At 37.5% G+C, this 16,685-nt stretch overlaps 1 protein-coding gene across 1 annotated transcript in view; it reads right to left on the reverse strand.

Moving 5' to 3' along the window:
- Nucleotides 1-16,685, reverse strand: part of DOK5 (docking protein 5) — a 147,790-nt gene that overhangs the window by 69,191 nt on the left and 61,914 nt on the right. The window contains exon 2 of the mRNA XM_049776275.1: nucleotides 1,619-1,726. Within this exon, the coding sequence (XP_049632232.1) occupies nucleotides 1,619-1,726 (108 nt within the window). The remainder of the gene's footprint in view (nucleotides 1-1,618; nucleotides 1,727-16,685) is intronic.

Genomic DNA, 16,685 nt, shown 5'->3' on the forward strand with positions numbered 1-16,685 from the left:
CCCTGAACATTTGTCATAGTGACTTGCCTTAGGCTTCAGAAGATTGGACATTGGCCATTCACCTCTGAATCTTAGATCCCATCTACAGATTTAGCATGGTTTTCTGCACCAGCACCAAGAATCAGAAATCTACCATAGAAGACCACAGTGATGCCCTGGCATCAACTTGATTCAAAGTGGATTCATATGACACCCTGATGACTTGGTATCAGCAACAACTTGTTTTCAGAGTAGATTTCTCTAAATTGCCACCTGATAATTAGATGAAACCAGAAGTCGCTCCATGTCATCCTGACTTCGACATAGGATCTGCATAAAAACCAGGATCTTTAACTACAGAAACCTGTGTGTACAACCATGATTGTGAAGAACTTTTACTTGAACCACAAGTAAAAACTTGGAGGTTAGACAACTCAGTGTGCCAAGAGCCTCTCGTTGGTCTTATGGCAGGATGCTTCATGGGTAGGGTCTCCCTGTTTTTAGGCCAAAGTTTTTTCCTTTATATTTTCCCCAACTTTTGTTGTGCTTATTCAAAAAAAAAAAACTTGTTACCCCCCCAAAACTCTTTTTTACTTTTATTTTATTTATTTCTTATTTTTAAATAGGGGCTCCTGCCTTTTGGGACATGAATTACTTTGTTTCACCACATATTCCCACATTTTTCTATAAAACTAAGAAGAGATGAAAAAAGAAAGGCTGAGAGCCAAGGGCCAAGTGGTCTTGGATGCATTGGTGGGGAAAAAAATACGAACAGAACTAAATATCCAAGCCAAAGTCAATAACAATGGAATCAAGGGACCTAAACTTTAACAATCTAAACTTAAATTGGCCTGTTATACTGGTAGGCCAGGAACAAAAGATGGCACTCTGGATCCATTGATGGAGGGAGGTGGTGGTAATGGTCATAATTCACTATATATCTGAAATTCAACATGAAGAACTCAATTGTTTCAATAAAATAAAGTTAAAGAAACAAACAAAGCTTTCCTGGCTTGTCCCCTTTCTTCTTTCTGGTAGACAGAGGTCTATAGGAAAAGAAGACCCGACTTATGGTTTCTACTTATTATGTTGGTAAAGGGGATTGTGAAGCTTCAGGTATTTCTAGATATATTGGCGTCTCTTCTTTCCTTGGATAAAAGTCATTTGCTCATCAGACACTACCAGACCCAATTGAGTCTTTCCTTCCTCTCAAAAGGCGTCAATGCTGGAAGTTTGTATTGGTCTACATTGGAACTCCGAAATTTACTAACAATAAGCAAATTCTACATTACTGACCAAAACAAGTCGTCAGTTTCCTTTTTTTAGAGGTCACATATTTCAGAGTTCAAGAGCCATCATGGCTATGCCTGGAGATACTAAGGAAAAGATTTTAGGTGTTGAAGAGCAAAGTCAGGGCCTTCCACTGCCTAGGCATGTGTGCTACCACTTGAGCTGTAGTCCCAGCCCTGATCAATTATATTAAACAATTAGTAAGTCAGTATTGCTCTAGAGATATTTTGTTCTTGGAGATATTATCATTTATGCCTTTGTTAAATATTTTATAAAAGTTTTCAGACTCAATGAATTAGTTCTCTTTATTTACAAAAATTTCTGGAAAGCTCCAGCAAGTGAACCTTACCTTGTGGTAACACCTAAAATATGCAGCTCGTTCATCAGAAAATTTCTCCAGTCTTTTTGGACCTTTGCTTGAAGCCTTCTTGAATACCAACCAGCATCGCTGATAAATCTGAAGAGAAATAAATACAGGAATGAGTTCAGTCAGTGTCACCACTTACTCTTCTCTTGTATTTCCACTTAACTGTTTTCTTTTGGATTCTTTAAAATATTTGACCATTCATACATGTGAAGCTGCTTTGATAAAATAAGATAGTAAATCCCCCACATTGTTTCAACCATGGGCGTTATATGCCCTTTAGATCATCATTGAAACCAAAAGAAAATAGGCTTGTGAAAATAAATTTATACAGATTTGATACAAATATCAATACTATCCAGAGTCCCTTTCAGAAAACGAACCCCAGAGGCTAAAAGGTCTTGCCTGACTGGGGTGGTGGGAGCTGTGAGGTCTCCATGGGGTGCTAACCCAAGGTCGGCAGCCATGTTGACTCATGTTCATAAGAGTCAAGGAGGTGACAATGAGCAGGTCTCCAGCTCATTCTACTTCTGAGGTAGAGGAAACACTGAGCTCCGCATCACCTTTCAGTTCCTGACTTAGTGATCTACTTCTGTTTCTTTTCAGAAATATCTGTACCCGTAGGAAGTACGTACACACACACACACACACACACACACACACACACACACACACACACACACACACACCACATCACTCTTAATTAACCACAGTAGCTAGAACAAGGCCCTCCGTACCTCCTGATTGGAATAACCAAAAAATAAATAAAAATAAAAATAGAAAAACAACAAAATTAAATCCTAAAACTTTACTAATGCGGTGGGGGGGAGGGAAATGTGAAAAAAGTAAGTGTAAGAAAAGTAATATGCTCTAGTAGCAAACTAGTTTTTTTTTAATCTAAAAATAAATAGGGTTTGAATTCATTGATCACTGCTGGCAATGGATGGAGTGATAGTCTTAGGCACTGCTGGTGATGGCTAAAGGCCATTTGACCAAATATATAAAAAATCTTAACAGAACAGAAATGTATCCCAGAGGAAATAAAACCTTAAGAGCAGAAAATAAAGGGAAAAAAGACCTTGTTCAAATGAGAAAATGGAAGAAATTCAGTCACTATTATCTCTGTATGTGAAATCACCTTTGAGGTTGTATTAACATGTATTCTGTACATTCAATTTATCAGAACACTGTGCGTATTATAAAGTTCATGGATCTGAACTAAGTGAGAAAGAAAAAAACAAGCAAAGTCTGCATTTAAAATATGATCATTCAAGGGCCAGAGTGACAGCACAGTAGGGAGGGTATTTGCCTTGCAGGGGCTGACCAAAATTCGATTCCCAGTATCCCATCTGGACCATCTGCCAAGGGTAATTTCTGAGCACAGAGCCAGGAGTAACCTCTGAGCGCTGACAGGTCTGGTGTATAAGCTAAAAGTAAATAAAAATATGATCATTCAAACTATATCAGCACTCTTTTGGAGAAGAGAGGGAACCACTCAAGCTTCTCCTGGCTCAGTGTTCAGGGGTCATTCCAAGTGATGCTCAGGGACTATGAGATGTCAGAGATGAAGGTCAGAACTCCAGCATGCAAAGCACACAGTTCAGATGCACAAAAAATTCCATTTTTTGTCTGAATGTAGAATATACTCTGCTTTTCCACCCCAAAATGGTGACATTGGCTTTCAAAGATTCTTCTGTTAGGGGTGGTAAAAATAAAATAACTTCAATCTACTATGAAGTTTAGGTCTGAATACAGAAGCGATGGTCCAAAAATTGATTCCACTGAATGCATACTTTAATATTTATCATTATTTTTATCTTATAGCATTATATAAAATTATATCTACATATTATTTATTATGTTATTAATATATTGTTTTTATTATGGTATTAATCATGATATACTATTAAAGGTTATTATGATGGTTTATAGCATTCTGTTATTAATGTAGCTCATATATCCTATTTTATATTTCATTACTATTTTATTAAAACTAGAAAATGTTAAATCTTCTAGAATAAGGAATGACAAGCGTTACAGTACTTCTCTAATATATAGCATAAAATACATCTCTAGAGTTATAACCATGCCCACAAATGCAATCACCATTTTCGAACGAGGCCAGCTCCATAGATACCCTCTTTTCTCGAATGAGACGCAAACCAAGAAGTGAAAGATTAGGGCTACACCAGCCCACATAGCACAAACCTGGCCACCCTTAGTAGGAGACGGTGGGCCAAGCCCTGGCCCTGCTGACGCATGCTTACTGCCTCTATCACCCAGAATCACCATTTCGTCAATGGCCTGCCTCATCACTGACCCTTTATGATTCCCTGTGGGAATTCTGATCTGACCACACTTCAGGTACACCATGTATTGGGCTGATCTCACCAAGGTTTATTTTGGGACTGAGTGTGGACACCCTCCCCCTGTATCTTTCTTCTTCCAGGGAAGCTTGGCAGCTGTAACCATGCCCACAAAGGCAGTTGCCATGCTCAATCCGGGCCTTCATTCAGGAGGCTCAGAAGCTGAGAATGTGCCCCTAAAATTTAAAGTATTATAGCTTGAAATTTCTGGACAACTTCATTTGTTTGATGCTGTCCCCCCTAAAGTAACACCACAATTTAAAAGACTAGATATATAACAAGATCTTACTAAACCTGATGTCACTGTACTAATGACTTCATTGGTAATATTGCTACTGTACTTATCCTTTTTCATTCTTTTTTATTTTTCTCTTTCATTTTAATTTTTCTTTCCCTTTTCCCATTAAGTTTGTTATCACTTATCTGGAAACAAATATGTTATGATCAACTATGTGATGCAATTTTTAAATAGATAAAAAAATTTTAAAAATACATCTCTAGGACAGCATAGTTATATATAATAGATACAAATAAGCATAGAAACATGCAGTAAGAAAAAATAGTAGACATAAAAATATATACCTAATAGATCACACAGCTCCTTTATAGAATATCAATATTCAATTTTTATTCTATTCTACATATGTCATTTTACTTGCACTTATGATAAAATAAGTTATGTTATCTACAGCAATGTTATGTGTAGGAAAACAAGAATTGTTTATTTGAAGTAAGTTTCAGAAAGAATTTCTGAAACAGAGTAAAATGTTAAAAATAAAACAGAATATGAGGGGGGAAAGTGCACAGTCAAATGTTATGGAATAATGCCCAATGTTAAAGGCATTGAAGAAGGTCAAGACATACAAATACCTAAATTATCTAGGCATTATTTCTGAGATTTGAGTCTAGGTTTTTGCTTCTTTAACAAAAAAATGAACACGTTAAGTGTAATGAAAGAAAACTCTGTTATTTCTTAAATATCCAGAGGAATCAGTGAGACTTTATATTGAAGTCTGTTCTATTGATTTTTAAGAGACAAAACAGGGAGACCAAATTTGGAAAATCAATTCAATGAAAGAACAACTGAACAGTGATAAAGAAAACAAACAAAACAACAGTGAAATCATGAATCTAAAACATTCACCTTCCAGAAAGAAAATGTAGCTCCAGCTAAACTTAAAACAAAACCATAAAACTTTTAAAAAGAAAAGGACAAAATGTTTGGGATTAGATAAAGATCTGGAGAAAGATTCAAAACTGAATTACATTGGCACAGTCTATCAAAGAAAAATGTTCCCAAATGCACCTCATCAACCCTGACTCTGTGAAGACCTTGTATGTTAAGAAGATGCAAAAATAAGCAAAATCCTATAAGAAGATGCTTGCAAACTATCAAGTTGATCAAAAGTCAGTATCTACCAAACACAGAGCACTTCTGCACCTCAACATTAAGATCCAAACAGTCTAATCACAAAGTTGTCCAAAAAGAAGAGATCACAGAGACTTTATAGAAAATTAAGATACCCATGAAAAGTGCTCACTGGTCTCAGGAAAGAAATGCTCAGGGATGCAATTACTTCCCAGAAACTAAATTAAAATGAATAGTAAATGGCCATCAAATGCTGACAAACATGCTAAGAACCAGATCATTTGTCCTGCTGGGGAGGATGTGAAATCAAACAAGCAACCCACAATAGTAGCTTCACTTTGGTGGGGTAGGTGGGGGCTTCCCAGTAGGGCTTTGGAATTCTATAGGGCACTATTGATTATTCTTGGTCCATCAATGTGAAGCCTGACCCAGTGACAGGCCCAAAAGCACTCAGATCTATCCCAGCAGGGTTCCTGGGTCACATGGTATCAGAGTTCAATTCAGGTCTTTGCACAGGCCAGGCAGGCATGGGCTCCAAATCTGAGATATCTCATTGTCTCCCCCAAAAGTCTCGCACTTGAAAGTCAAGTCTACAGAAAGTCAAACTCCACGTCCCCTCATCCCCTCAGAAGCATACACAATCTGAACAGCAGTGTTCAGTGCAGCTCCATTTGTATCCCAAACTGGATATAAGCCCTTTTATCTTCAATGGATGAGCAACTGAGCAGATAGTGGGCAGCTCCACAAGGAAATGCACTTGATATCATAAGAAGTTGGTGAATGAGTAGAGAACGATGCTAGGAGGCTTACGGGCTATGTAACTATACATGTCAATGTATATCTAAGTAAATACTATAGACACATAATAACAATCTGGATATATAATAATTTGGAAATGCCAAAATAAATGATAGCAAAATATAACAATATGGAAGTGACATTATACAAGTGTATGTGGTTATATACTATACATATTATAGCCATCTGGAAATGGCAACATCATAAAAATAGAAAAAATATTAGCAAGGGTAGGGGTAAGGGAGGTATAAGAGAAAGCAGTAAGGAGGTAACCAACTCCATCAAAGAGTAAAGGGGACTACTGCATTGCCAAGATTGTCCTTGATCTTACTGGTTTTAATGCCAAAGTCTGGATTAGGACAGTGAACACGAATGAGAGGTGCAAGCACAAGATGATGGTATAACATTTCCTGTAATGATCTGAGAGCCTATCAGAATCTCAACATAAAATATTTAGGGGCTGGAGCAAAAGCACATTTGGGAAGGTATTTGCCTTGCACACAGCCAACTTGGGTTTATTACCTATATTGTCCCCTGAGCCTACCAGGAATAATTTCTGAGTGCAAAGTAAGGAGTAACCTCTGAGCACCACTGAGTATGGCCCCAAACCAAAAATAATAATAAAAATCAATTAATTCATTAAAATTTTATTATTTTTAAAATTTTGAGCTCTTTCTTCAAGATCTTACAGCCAAAGCTCAGGATATTTTTCTCTATTCTGCTGTTTCTGCTGCTGCAGCTGCTGCTGCTCTCTGACCACTTCTAATTAACCATAAAATGAAGCAGTACAGGAGCCAAGTTCCAAGAGTGATGGTAAAAGTTCAAGTCCCAAACTCTCTCCAGGATCCAGCAATGAACCATGAAAACAGCCATCCTCAGTAAGATGGCTGGCAGCAGTGGTGTGTCCCATCAGCCCTGCAGACATGTGAGGAACACAGAGCACTGTGTCCTCCGACAAACAACACAGCAAGTCTGACACACTTGATTGCATGTACAGGGTAGAAATGGGCTTCTTGCTGGAAGTCAAAGATTGGCAGTGACCTTTCATACCTGCCTCTGAAAACACACTCAGAAGAAGAACTAAAGACAGACCCCAAAATATATTCATGCTGGCCCAAAAATAACTACATGGAAGAAGATACTTTAAATTTCCTAATTATACCCAATATGTCAGACCCAAAGTTGAGTAAATATATACTAACTTCCCCTCTTGTTACTACTTGTTGTTGCCTGTTTGTTTTACTGATTGAGATTTTCTGTGGTTTATAATATTGTTTTTGTTATAATTACTTTATTTAAGCATCATGGTTACAAAATTGTTCATAATTGAGTTTCTGTCATAGAATGTACACCACCCTTCACCAATGTACTTTTCCTCCTACCAATGCCCCAGTTTCCCTCTCACCCACCTATCCCTACCTGCCTCTGGGCCAAGCACTTTCCTCTCCTCTCCTCTCTCTCTCTCTCTCTCTTTCTCTCTCTCTCTCTCTCTCTCTCTCTCTCTCTCTCTCTCTCTCTCTCTCCTCTCTCTGTCCTTTTTGACACTGTAGTTTGCACTATATTAATGAACAGGTACCAAGCATTTCACTTTATCCCTTGTCAGCACCCATTTCTTGTCCAGAGTGATCCGTTCCAACTATCATTGTCATAATGGAACTTTCTTTACCCTAACTGCATTCACTGCTCTTTATGGCAGTCTTCCTACTTTGTTCACTTTCTTCACAATGATAAAATAGCCAGAACTTGTCTAGATTGGGTCCAATGAGAGTTCAAGTTAAGTTAAAGATTTCTCAATTGAAGCAAGTCTTATCCTGTTCCCTTTGGAATAAGTTTAGGAGTTTGTTTTCTATTTGGGAGAGGGAGGTTTTTTTCATTACATAGTAAAGGAAAAAGTACATGGTTATAATAATAATAATAATAATAATGGCAGAAGTACCATCTGACAATTCAAATGTAACACTGCTCATAACTATTGACTCAACTCACTAAGACACAGATGAAAGCATTGTTGGTCCATCAGTAGATGAAAAAACACACAATTTTGTTTTTAGGAAAAATTCAGGATATTCATAATATATGTATATATATATGAGTTATATATGTCTCTTAGTGAAGCTACCTATGAAATATTTATTATTTGAGGATGTTAGCAAAATCAAAGCCAGAATCCAGCCTAGTCTGGATGACTCTGGAGAATAGGCATTTATTTACCCATTAACTTCCTAACAATTTGACTTCAAGGATCCATACAGTGAAGATCCAAGTAGGAACTCTCTATGAATTTTAACTTCTTGCTCATCATGATCTAAAATGAGACACTGAGTGGTAACCAGAGGCTCTGTCATCTGGACAACTGACTTGGGAATTTTAGTGTCCTGGCACCAACTATTTCTGCAACTTGAGACTTTGGACTCTAGCCCAGGGCTCCCAAAGTAGCCTCACAATGTACAAGAAGTGTTTGCATAGAAAGGGATCACCCACACTTTCTTTGGTACCCTGGATGGAGAAATCCAGAACTCCAAGAGTGCTAAACACATCTAGGAATACATGTGTGCTTTCTACTTTTCTTCTCTTTCTTTTCTTAGCAACCATTGATACCGACAAAACTAGCTCCAGAAAAAAAATCACAGGCACTTGCTTAGTTTGTCCTTCCTACTAACTGCCACCTCTTGTTCTTATGTATGACTGTGGACACTCAGGGGTTGGTCAGCTGTGTCCCTATTAGAGTTACAATGCAACTCCTTGAAGCTAACCAGTCACTTTTCTAAGAGCCAGCCCTCCACCATGATGGATGATGGATCATGGGGCGGGGGGATCATCAGAATGACCTAGAATAGAAATTTCAACTCCAATTAATTCCTTGGTTTCTTTCCCTTCTTGGTACTCTACAGATTTCCTAACAGCCTTGGAATCTGATTCCGGATACGATGATCTGAAAGTAGAAGGGAGGGAACTTTGCCAGGGAGACACAGGAAATGAGAATTGGTTTCTTGAGAATTCTCCCTCTGGCCTGTCTGCCACTGACTGGATATTTCCCTTCCACAATATGATATGTTTGACCCAAATGTGCTCTAAAACCAATGTGGTTATAATTTCCTATGAATGACTGTCATTATAAAATGTTAAAAGATGATAGATGAAAAGTGTGAAAAAAAAGGAGTTGTTTGGCATCTCTGAATCATAACTTGTAGGCTGCTACCAATACCATTCATCAAAATAATGAGCTAGCTCAGAATTATGTATTCTGTGAAGGGGGAAAAGCCATCCATTGAGTAAACAACATGGCTCTCTGCCTATTATTTATACATCCCTTTCATTTGTAAGGAAGGAAATGCTAATTGGGAGAAAGCTGCACACAGGGCAGCAAAAAACATTTTTAATTCACTGCGAAGAAAAATACCAGCAAAAAATATAGGGCCATTAATCAAAAATTTTTTTTGCATAAACACAATTTAAAATACTTAAAAAGCATCCTCGGGCAATGTAGAAACAATGTCAATCCTTGGCTGATGGAGAGCTAAATGAGTACAACCTTTCAAGAAGAATAATTATCCTTAACCTTTGACTTAAAAAATGCTACTTCTAGAATCTTCTCCCGGCAAGGAAATCATTAAGGAAAGAGGCAAACATAAGGGTGGTTCTGCATACAGATTGGAAACACTCTAAACATTCCAGGGACAAGTTTCATTAATGATGGCATATCTGTAAACTGGAAATTGCCATCATTAAAAATAATGCTGTAAAATCATAGTTACACCATGGAACATGCAACTAGAAAAAAAAAACAATTACGTATAAAAAATAAATTGCTCCTACTTCTCAGTCAGTTTCTAGGTTCATATATTCTTCTGAATCAGTTTCTACCTCTCTTCAATAAATAGGATGTAATTGTTCAGGTAAGATGATGCATTATATTCAATCTTTCCCCACCCACTCACTCACTGACTCACATTATTCTTATATATATTACATACATACAACACCTTTTTTCTCAAGATCCATTATAAAACACTAACCCAGTCCTCCCATACAACATGATCTATAATGGTATGTATTTTATTCCACTTATTTGTAGAAGTTGACTGACTTCCTTCTCTAAATCACAAGATGTTTTTTTCTCCCTTCCTACATATATTTCATCATGTGTGATATTTGAATGTGTAGGTTCTTCCAGTGTTTCTTTGAACTAGATTTAGCATTCTCTGACCCACACTCAAAGAATGAGTTGACCATAACTCTTTTTGACAATGATCTGCCATTTCATATAATCTCTAGGGACATAGCAGTGGTGAATAATTCCATCAATTAGCCCCCAAATCCCAAATATATCCTGGAATATATTTCCTTATTTTCCTTTTGTTTCCCCCTTTGGGCAAGAGACGATCACCCTAATCACCCAAGCCACCATCTCTGAGTTTCAGACCCTTTTTTGCATTTCATTCTTGTCACTTTTCAATCCTTTTCCTAAGGCCCACAACTGGAGTGGTCTTTAAAACACTAATCACATTAATCCACTTAGAACATTTTTGTATTTGCCTGCTGCCTTTGGGAAAAAACCAATGCCCTTATAAGCATTCTAGAACCTGGAGGAACTGGCCCCTCCTGACCTTTTTAGCCTCTCTTCCATCTGTTGCTTTCTTTACTTATAAACATCTATGCTATAAGAGATCATTGTCTTTAGTAGTAAGTAATACACTACATGGAATAGTTTCTATGGACTTTTATTATAGTCAGCATAATCTATATCTCAGTCCATCAAGTTCACCAGTGTGGAGGAAACCAACACTGGACATAAAATATGGGCATCCTCCCCTATTCCCACTTCCTCCCAATTTCTTTGTTCTCCGGATCTACAAGCTAGGGGGAAAGGAGAATCAGAAGAACTGTCTAAAGAAGTTGTAAACACTTCGATATATTTCACTTCTATCAGAAAAACAAGCTTCCTTCCATCCTTGACAGAAGAGGTTTTGAAACACATAAATCCACTTACATTATTTTTCTCTGAACCATCTGCAGATGTGAAACTTAGATCCATAATCCACTATCAATTATACCCCAATTTTCTTCAATTACGGGGAGAGGTCCCTCCCTCCCTATAGTACTAAACTACTCAACTGTTTGCTAAATACATGCTGGATAATCTTTAACCACTGTAGGAATAGCAGATACCATTGAGTTCTTTCAACAAATATCCCATAGCTGAAACTACATAGGTTCCAAAGATCCTATGATTCACAAAGCAAAAAGAAACTGCTGCCTTCATTAGGTTGACAGGCCATGTGCAGTATAATACGAAGATGTACAGGCAGACAAGAGGGACATGTCTTCTAGGGCAGAGATGATACACCACATGGTAAATACCAGGGAGGTAAAGAAACAAGGAATTGCCTGCAGTTGTTATTTCTATTCTGAATTGCATAATCAAGGGATGATGAGAGAAGAGGACTCCAGAAAGAAAAGTGAGAGATGAGGAAGTAGAGGCAGGAAGCATGCCCGTAGACTTCTGAGAGGCTAGGAGGTCAGCTGCAGGCCTGATCAGGGATGGGAGCATAGAGGAGACAAATAAGTGTTTGAGTTGGAATGAGCATTCAGTCTTGGAAAGGGCAATCTTGACTCAGAAGAAGGTAGGAAGTGAGATGCACAGTGAGCATGTAGAATTTGAGAAAATTCTGAAAGAATGAATCCACATGGGTTAAGTAAATTGTAGGAAGCTAAAGGCTGATGCAAAGGAATAAATCAAGAAGTGCTACAAGAATTCAAGTAGGAATAGTGAGAATTCAGATCAGGATTGGCAGCTGGGAGCACAGGAGACTGGCCAGACTCAGAACACGTTCTGAAAGTCAGTGAAATGGTCCATAGATCTTAGTGGAACTGAACACAAAAGAAGAGTAAGAAAAGGTTTCCAGATGCTTGGCTCAAGGATGCAGAAGAATGAAGCTTCTGTTAGCTACATAAGCATGGAAGAGAGTCAGTGTTTGTAGGGAGAATTGAGTTGAGTTGAGTTGAGTTGAGTTGAGTTGAGTAGTGTTGAGTTGAGTTGAATTGAATTGAATTGAATTGAATTGAATTGAACTGAACTGAATTGAATTGAATTGAATTGAATTGAATTGAATTGAAAAGCAGTCATAATGAGTTTGACCTACCGGTTAAATATCTCAATTTATATAAGCAACATGTTATTTAACTTAATATATAGTTGCATTTTTTTTTTGTCTTAGGGCCATGCCTGGTGGTGTCCAGAGGCTACTACCAACTCCATGCTTATGTGATGCTGGGAATCAAATCCAAGCATGCATTTCAGTCCCTTTGAGCTATCTCTCAGTTCCCAACATTCCTTCTTATAAAAGGAGAAAACATTTCCTTGTTTTTACAATTCTTCTTTAAATTGTTCTTTTAGAATATAATAGGCCTGTTGGTGACAATTATTTAGGGTATATTTCCTCCTGAGTAAGCCTTGATTTTTCCTTTTAATTTTAGGGATAATCTACCTCATACAATTCTCAGTTGACATTTCTCTTCCTTTAATATTGGAAAAGTACGGTATCTTTTTATGACTTTCTGTCAGCCATTATTAATGTTTACCTTTTGGCACCACCCTTTGTGCCTTTCCTATAGGCTTTGATTACAAGAATAATAGGACAAGAATAGGACTTTTGTTATAAGTTCTGCAAGTCCTAAAAATGAATTTTTCTTGGGTAATTTTCTCTCTGTTGTTCAAGCTGGGTAATTCCTAGTGCTTTATTTTTCCCTCTGTTCTCCCCACAATAAATAATTTATTTATTGCTTGAATTGCTTTAAAATTTTCATCATTTAACTCTGTTTCTCTTGTACAACTTTCTGTCTTTACTAAGATATTTACAATTTGAATGTTTTAAGCATGTCTGAATTACTCATCAGATAACTTTCATCTTTGTTCCTTCAATATCTTTGTCCTATGATATTACAGAATATCTCAGTGCTGGCAATTGTTTGAGGTCTTTATAATTTCATAGTATGCTGGAAAACTTTAAGTATATATATATAAATAATGTCCATTTAGAGTATTATTAATTTCCAGATCTTTATTAAACCTCTGGTCAACTGGGTTCTTCTAACCATACTCTACCAGGGAGAAGTGTGATGGCATTTATTTCTAGTTCCTGGTATAAGTCTGTTTCTCAGCTTGGAATCAGTTACTTCATTACTACTGAGCCAAGAGAGAAAGTTCTGCCCCTCACATGATCTCTGGGATCACAGAAGTGAAGATGATGCCATTACCTCTCAGCAGTGATCAGGTTCTGACCTGGAATTTGACCTTCTTCTCTAACACCAGTCCAGTGATGAGAGAGGTGACTCACTACTGGAGAGTGAGGATAGAAATCCAGGCTCCTTATGTACTTGGCACTAAAGATTGGGGTGCAAGGTCTGATTACTGACATGGGGATCATAGTTAGGACTCTCTTCTTGGATCACCTCTTGAGGGTATAAAGGACCTTGTCTCTATACCCCCAAGTGAAGGTCATCAGAATCCACTACCCCAAAATACATTCTTGGCACAGCATAGGACCCTGTTGAACACTGCCAGGAGTTATCACTGAGCACAGAGCCAGGAATAAACCCTGAGGCCACAGTGTGTGGCCTAAAAACCAAACCAAGCCCACAAAAAATTGTTTTCTTTGGCCTAAAATGTATTTGGAGCTGAGACTGTTGAAAATTAATAGGCACATTTCTAACTTCTGTTTAATGACAGCTTAGAAACTTTCCTGTTAGGGTGGCTGACACAGGCTCATATTTGTAAAAGGGATCCTCTATTGTATACCAAGCATTGTGCATGACTCTGTGTAATAAATCTGACTAAGCAACCATTACTTATTATCTATTTCCGGGTCACCTTCCCACAACTTAACACCCCTAGGAGCTCAATTTCCTATTCCTTTCCCTAGTCCCTTCTCTGAATTTTATCACCCATTAAAATTGGTGTGTAAGACAACTACTCAACTTTTCTATAAAGTCCTCACGCATATAAAAATATTGGTGAATGTGTATACCTTTTTCCCACTAATCTATTTTTTATAACTTTGATTCACAATGCCCAGAAACAGTCCTGAAGAAAAAAGAGGGAACATTTTTATTCCTTATACTACAGTGGAATTCTAGGCTTTCTACTCAGCCTGTACTGGTTTGAGTGTAGTGGTTCATGACTGATGCAGAGTACACATTTTCTAAAAGTTGTCCTGTTGCTAGGCGACCTCATTCCCTAGTTCTTTGGCCACACAAAGTGTTCTGTAGGGGGTTTTATCTACCTGTGCCTGGGGTATTTCCAAATTGCTGTCTTTTTAGCTTCAAATTGAGGGTATGTGAGGCATAATGAAGATCCTAAGAAATGGCCACTCTATTGTTAATTGAATCCTAAGTTTCTATTCCTTCTGGGGCTCAGCCCAACTCTGTCTACCTAGGTTAGATTCATAATTAACGTCCGGGGTTTTCCATTGACCTTATCAGAAGAGTAAAGAAAGGTTTCTAACTATTGTCCCCCAAACAGGATGGAAATGTGTGTTATTACCTCTATTCTTGTCAGGTTTGCTAATATTACACCTCCCAATATTCATGTTGACTAACATGCAAACACATTTCAAGAAAATCACTGAGGCCACCCACACACTCACAGTTTACCATAATGTCACCTCCTCAGAGACCCCCCAAACCACCTCCTCAATCTAAAGAATGACCCATCCCTTCACATGATGCAAACCAATACCTGCAATTACCTTGCAGAAATTTTTAAAAAAGGAATGAATTCTATAGTTAAGGAAGCATACAACACACACACACACACACACACACATCACATCACATCACATCACTTTAATGGAACAATTGTTTTCAGGAAAAGGCACTGATCCATCTGTATACTTATGATTTTCTCTGCCTTTCTGACATGTAACAATCCTATTTTTTCTTAATCCCCTTGAATCCTCAGGGATTAGGGGAACCCTGTTCATTTCTTTATATTTTAAAGTATTGGGTGAATAAATGATGAGAAAAAGCCACAATTAGAATTCATGATTTCTAGAATTCATTAATGAAATCCCTGGACAGCAAAGCCTCTCAGTATGGACATGCTTACAAATGAATGTTAACATCTTTATACAAGAAAGAGCGTTTTCTCTTAAATTTTTCCCAAACCAGGTTTTTTTTTTTTTAAATTGAAGCATTGGCATTATTGCTTTATAGGTGCAGGGCAATTAGACCATATCCATCACTTGAGAGTAAACATCCCTCCTTCTTTATCCCAAAATTCTTCTTCCACCCCTCTACCTGTAGCTGAAATTCTACTAATTACATCTTAGTACTGTGTTTCTTTTGGGTTGTGTTCAACTAAACCCTAAGACAATATGCTTTTAAGGCCAAGAGATATAAGATACAAACATTCAAATTCTATCCTGAAGCATTATTTTTTCTTTAGTATTTATTACTTCTTGCAATTTTTGATATCTTTATTTAAGCAATGTGGTTACCCAAAAGTTCATAGTTGGGTTTCAGTCATCGAATGTATACCACCCTTTATCAGGGTAACTTTTTCCCACTGCCAATATTCCCCATTTCCCTCTTGCCTCAACCCCTGCCTGTCTTCAAGAGAGGCATTCTAGTTCTCTCTTTCACTATCATTGTCATGGTAGTTATTAGTGCAGTTATTTCTCTAACTGTGCTCATCACTCTTTGTGGTAAGTCTTGTAGCATTCTTACATAAGGGACAATTATATAGCCACATCTTTCCTTGAAAGCACATTCCACAAAATGATCTTTCCTGTTCCATGGATTTGTCACATCAATATATATATATATATATATATATATATATATATATATATATATATACACACATATTCCTATAAGTACAAAAGGCTCTCACCAACTTAAAAAATCCTTTATCAGCATGGCAAAATGACAAGGCCAACTTAGGAAGCTATTATTTGAAATACCTTCTTCCATTAAGTTACTGATAAGTTGTAAAGGAAAACATTTGAACAAAGCCCAGTCCTCCACATAATTGGAGTAACATTGAGAAAAGTTATTTTGAGAGAGAGTTTACACATAAAATGAGAATGTCACTCTCCAAAAAGGAAAAGAAATGAAGGCCATGGTTGAGCAAGCACTCAACACACACACACACACACACACACACACACACACACACACACACACACACACACACGCCCACATCACATCAATGGAACAAATGTTTCCAGAAAAAGGCAGCAAGGTGAAGAATAATGGTGGCCAGGTTGTCAAAAAATATAAGCCAAGAATTAAAAACTAAAAACTGGATTGGCCATGGAGGAAGGTAACAGATGCAAGCTATCATATCATGGACAATCTACAAAGAAAAACAGATTTTCCTCTTTTGCCATGCTTATAAAGAGACCTGGCAGCACCTGCAAGGTTGGTAATTGGGAGGTTTTGGAGGAAGCTGTGCATATGTTTATGTGTGGTCTTCCTTTTTTTTTTTATTGTAAGAATGAAGAGCATTAACGCTGTC

This window comes from Suncus etruscus, chromosome 7 (genome assembly GCF_024139225.1).
Source record: "Suncus etruscus isolate mSunEtr1 chromosome 7, mSunEtr1.pri.cur, whole genome shotgun sequence".
Lineage (NCBI taxonomy): Eukaryota > Metazoa > Chordata > Mammalia > Eulipotyphla > Soricidae > Suncus > Suncus etruscus.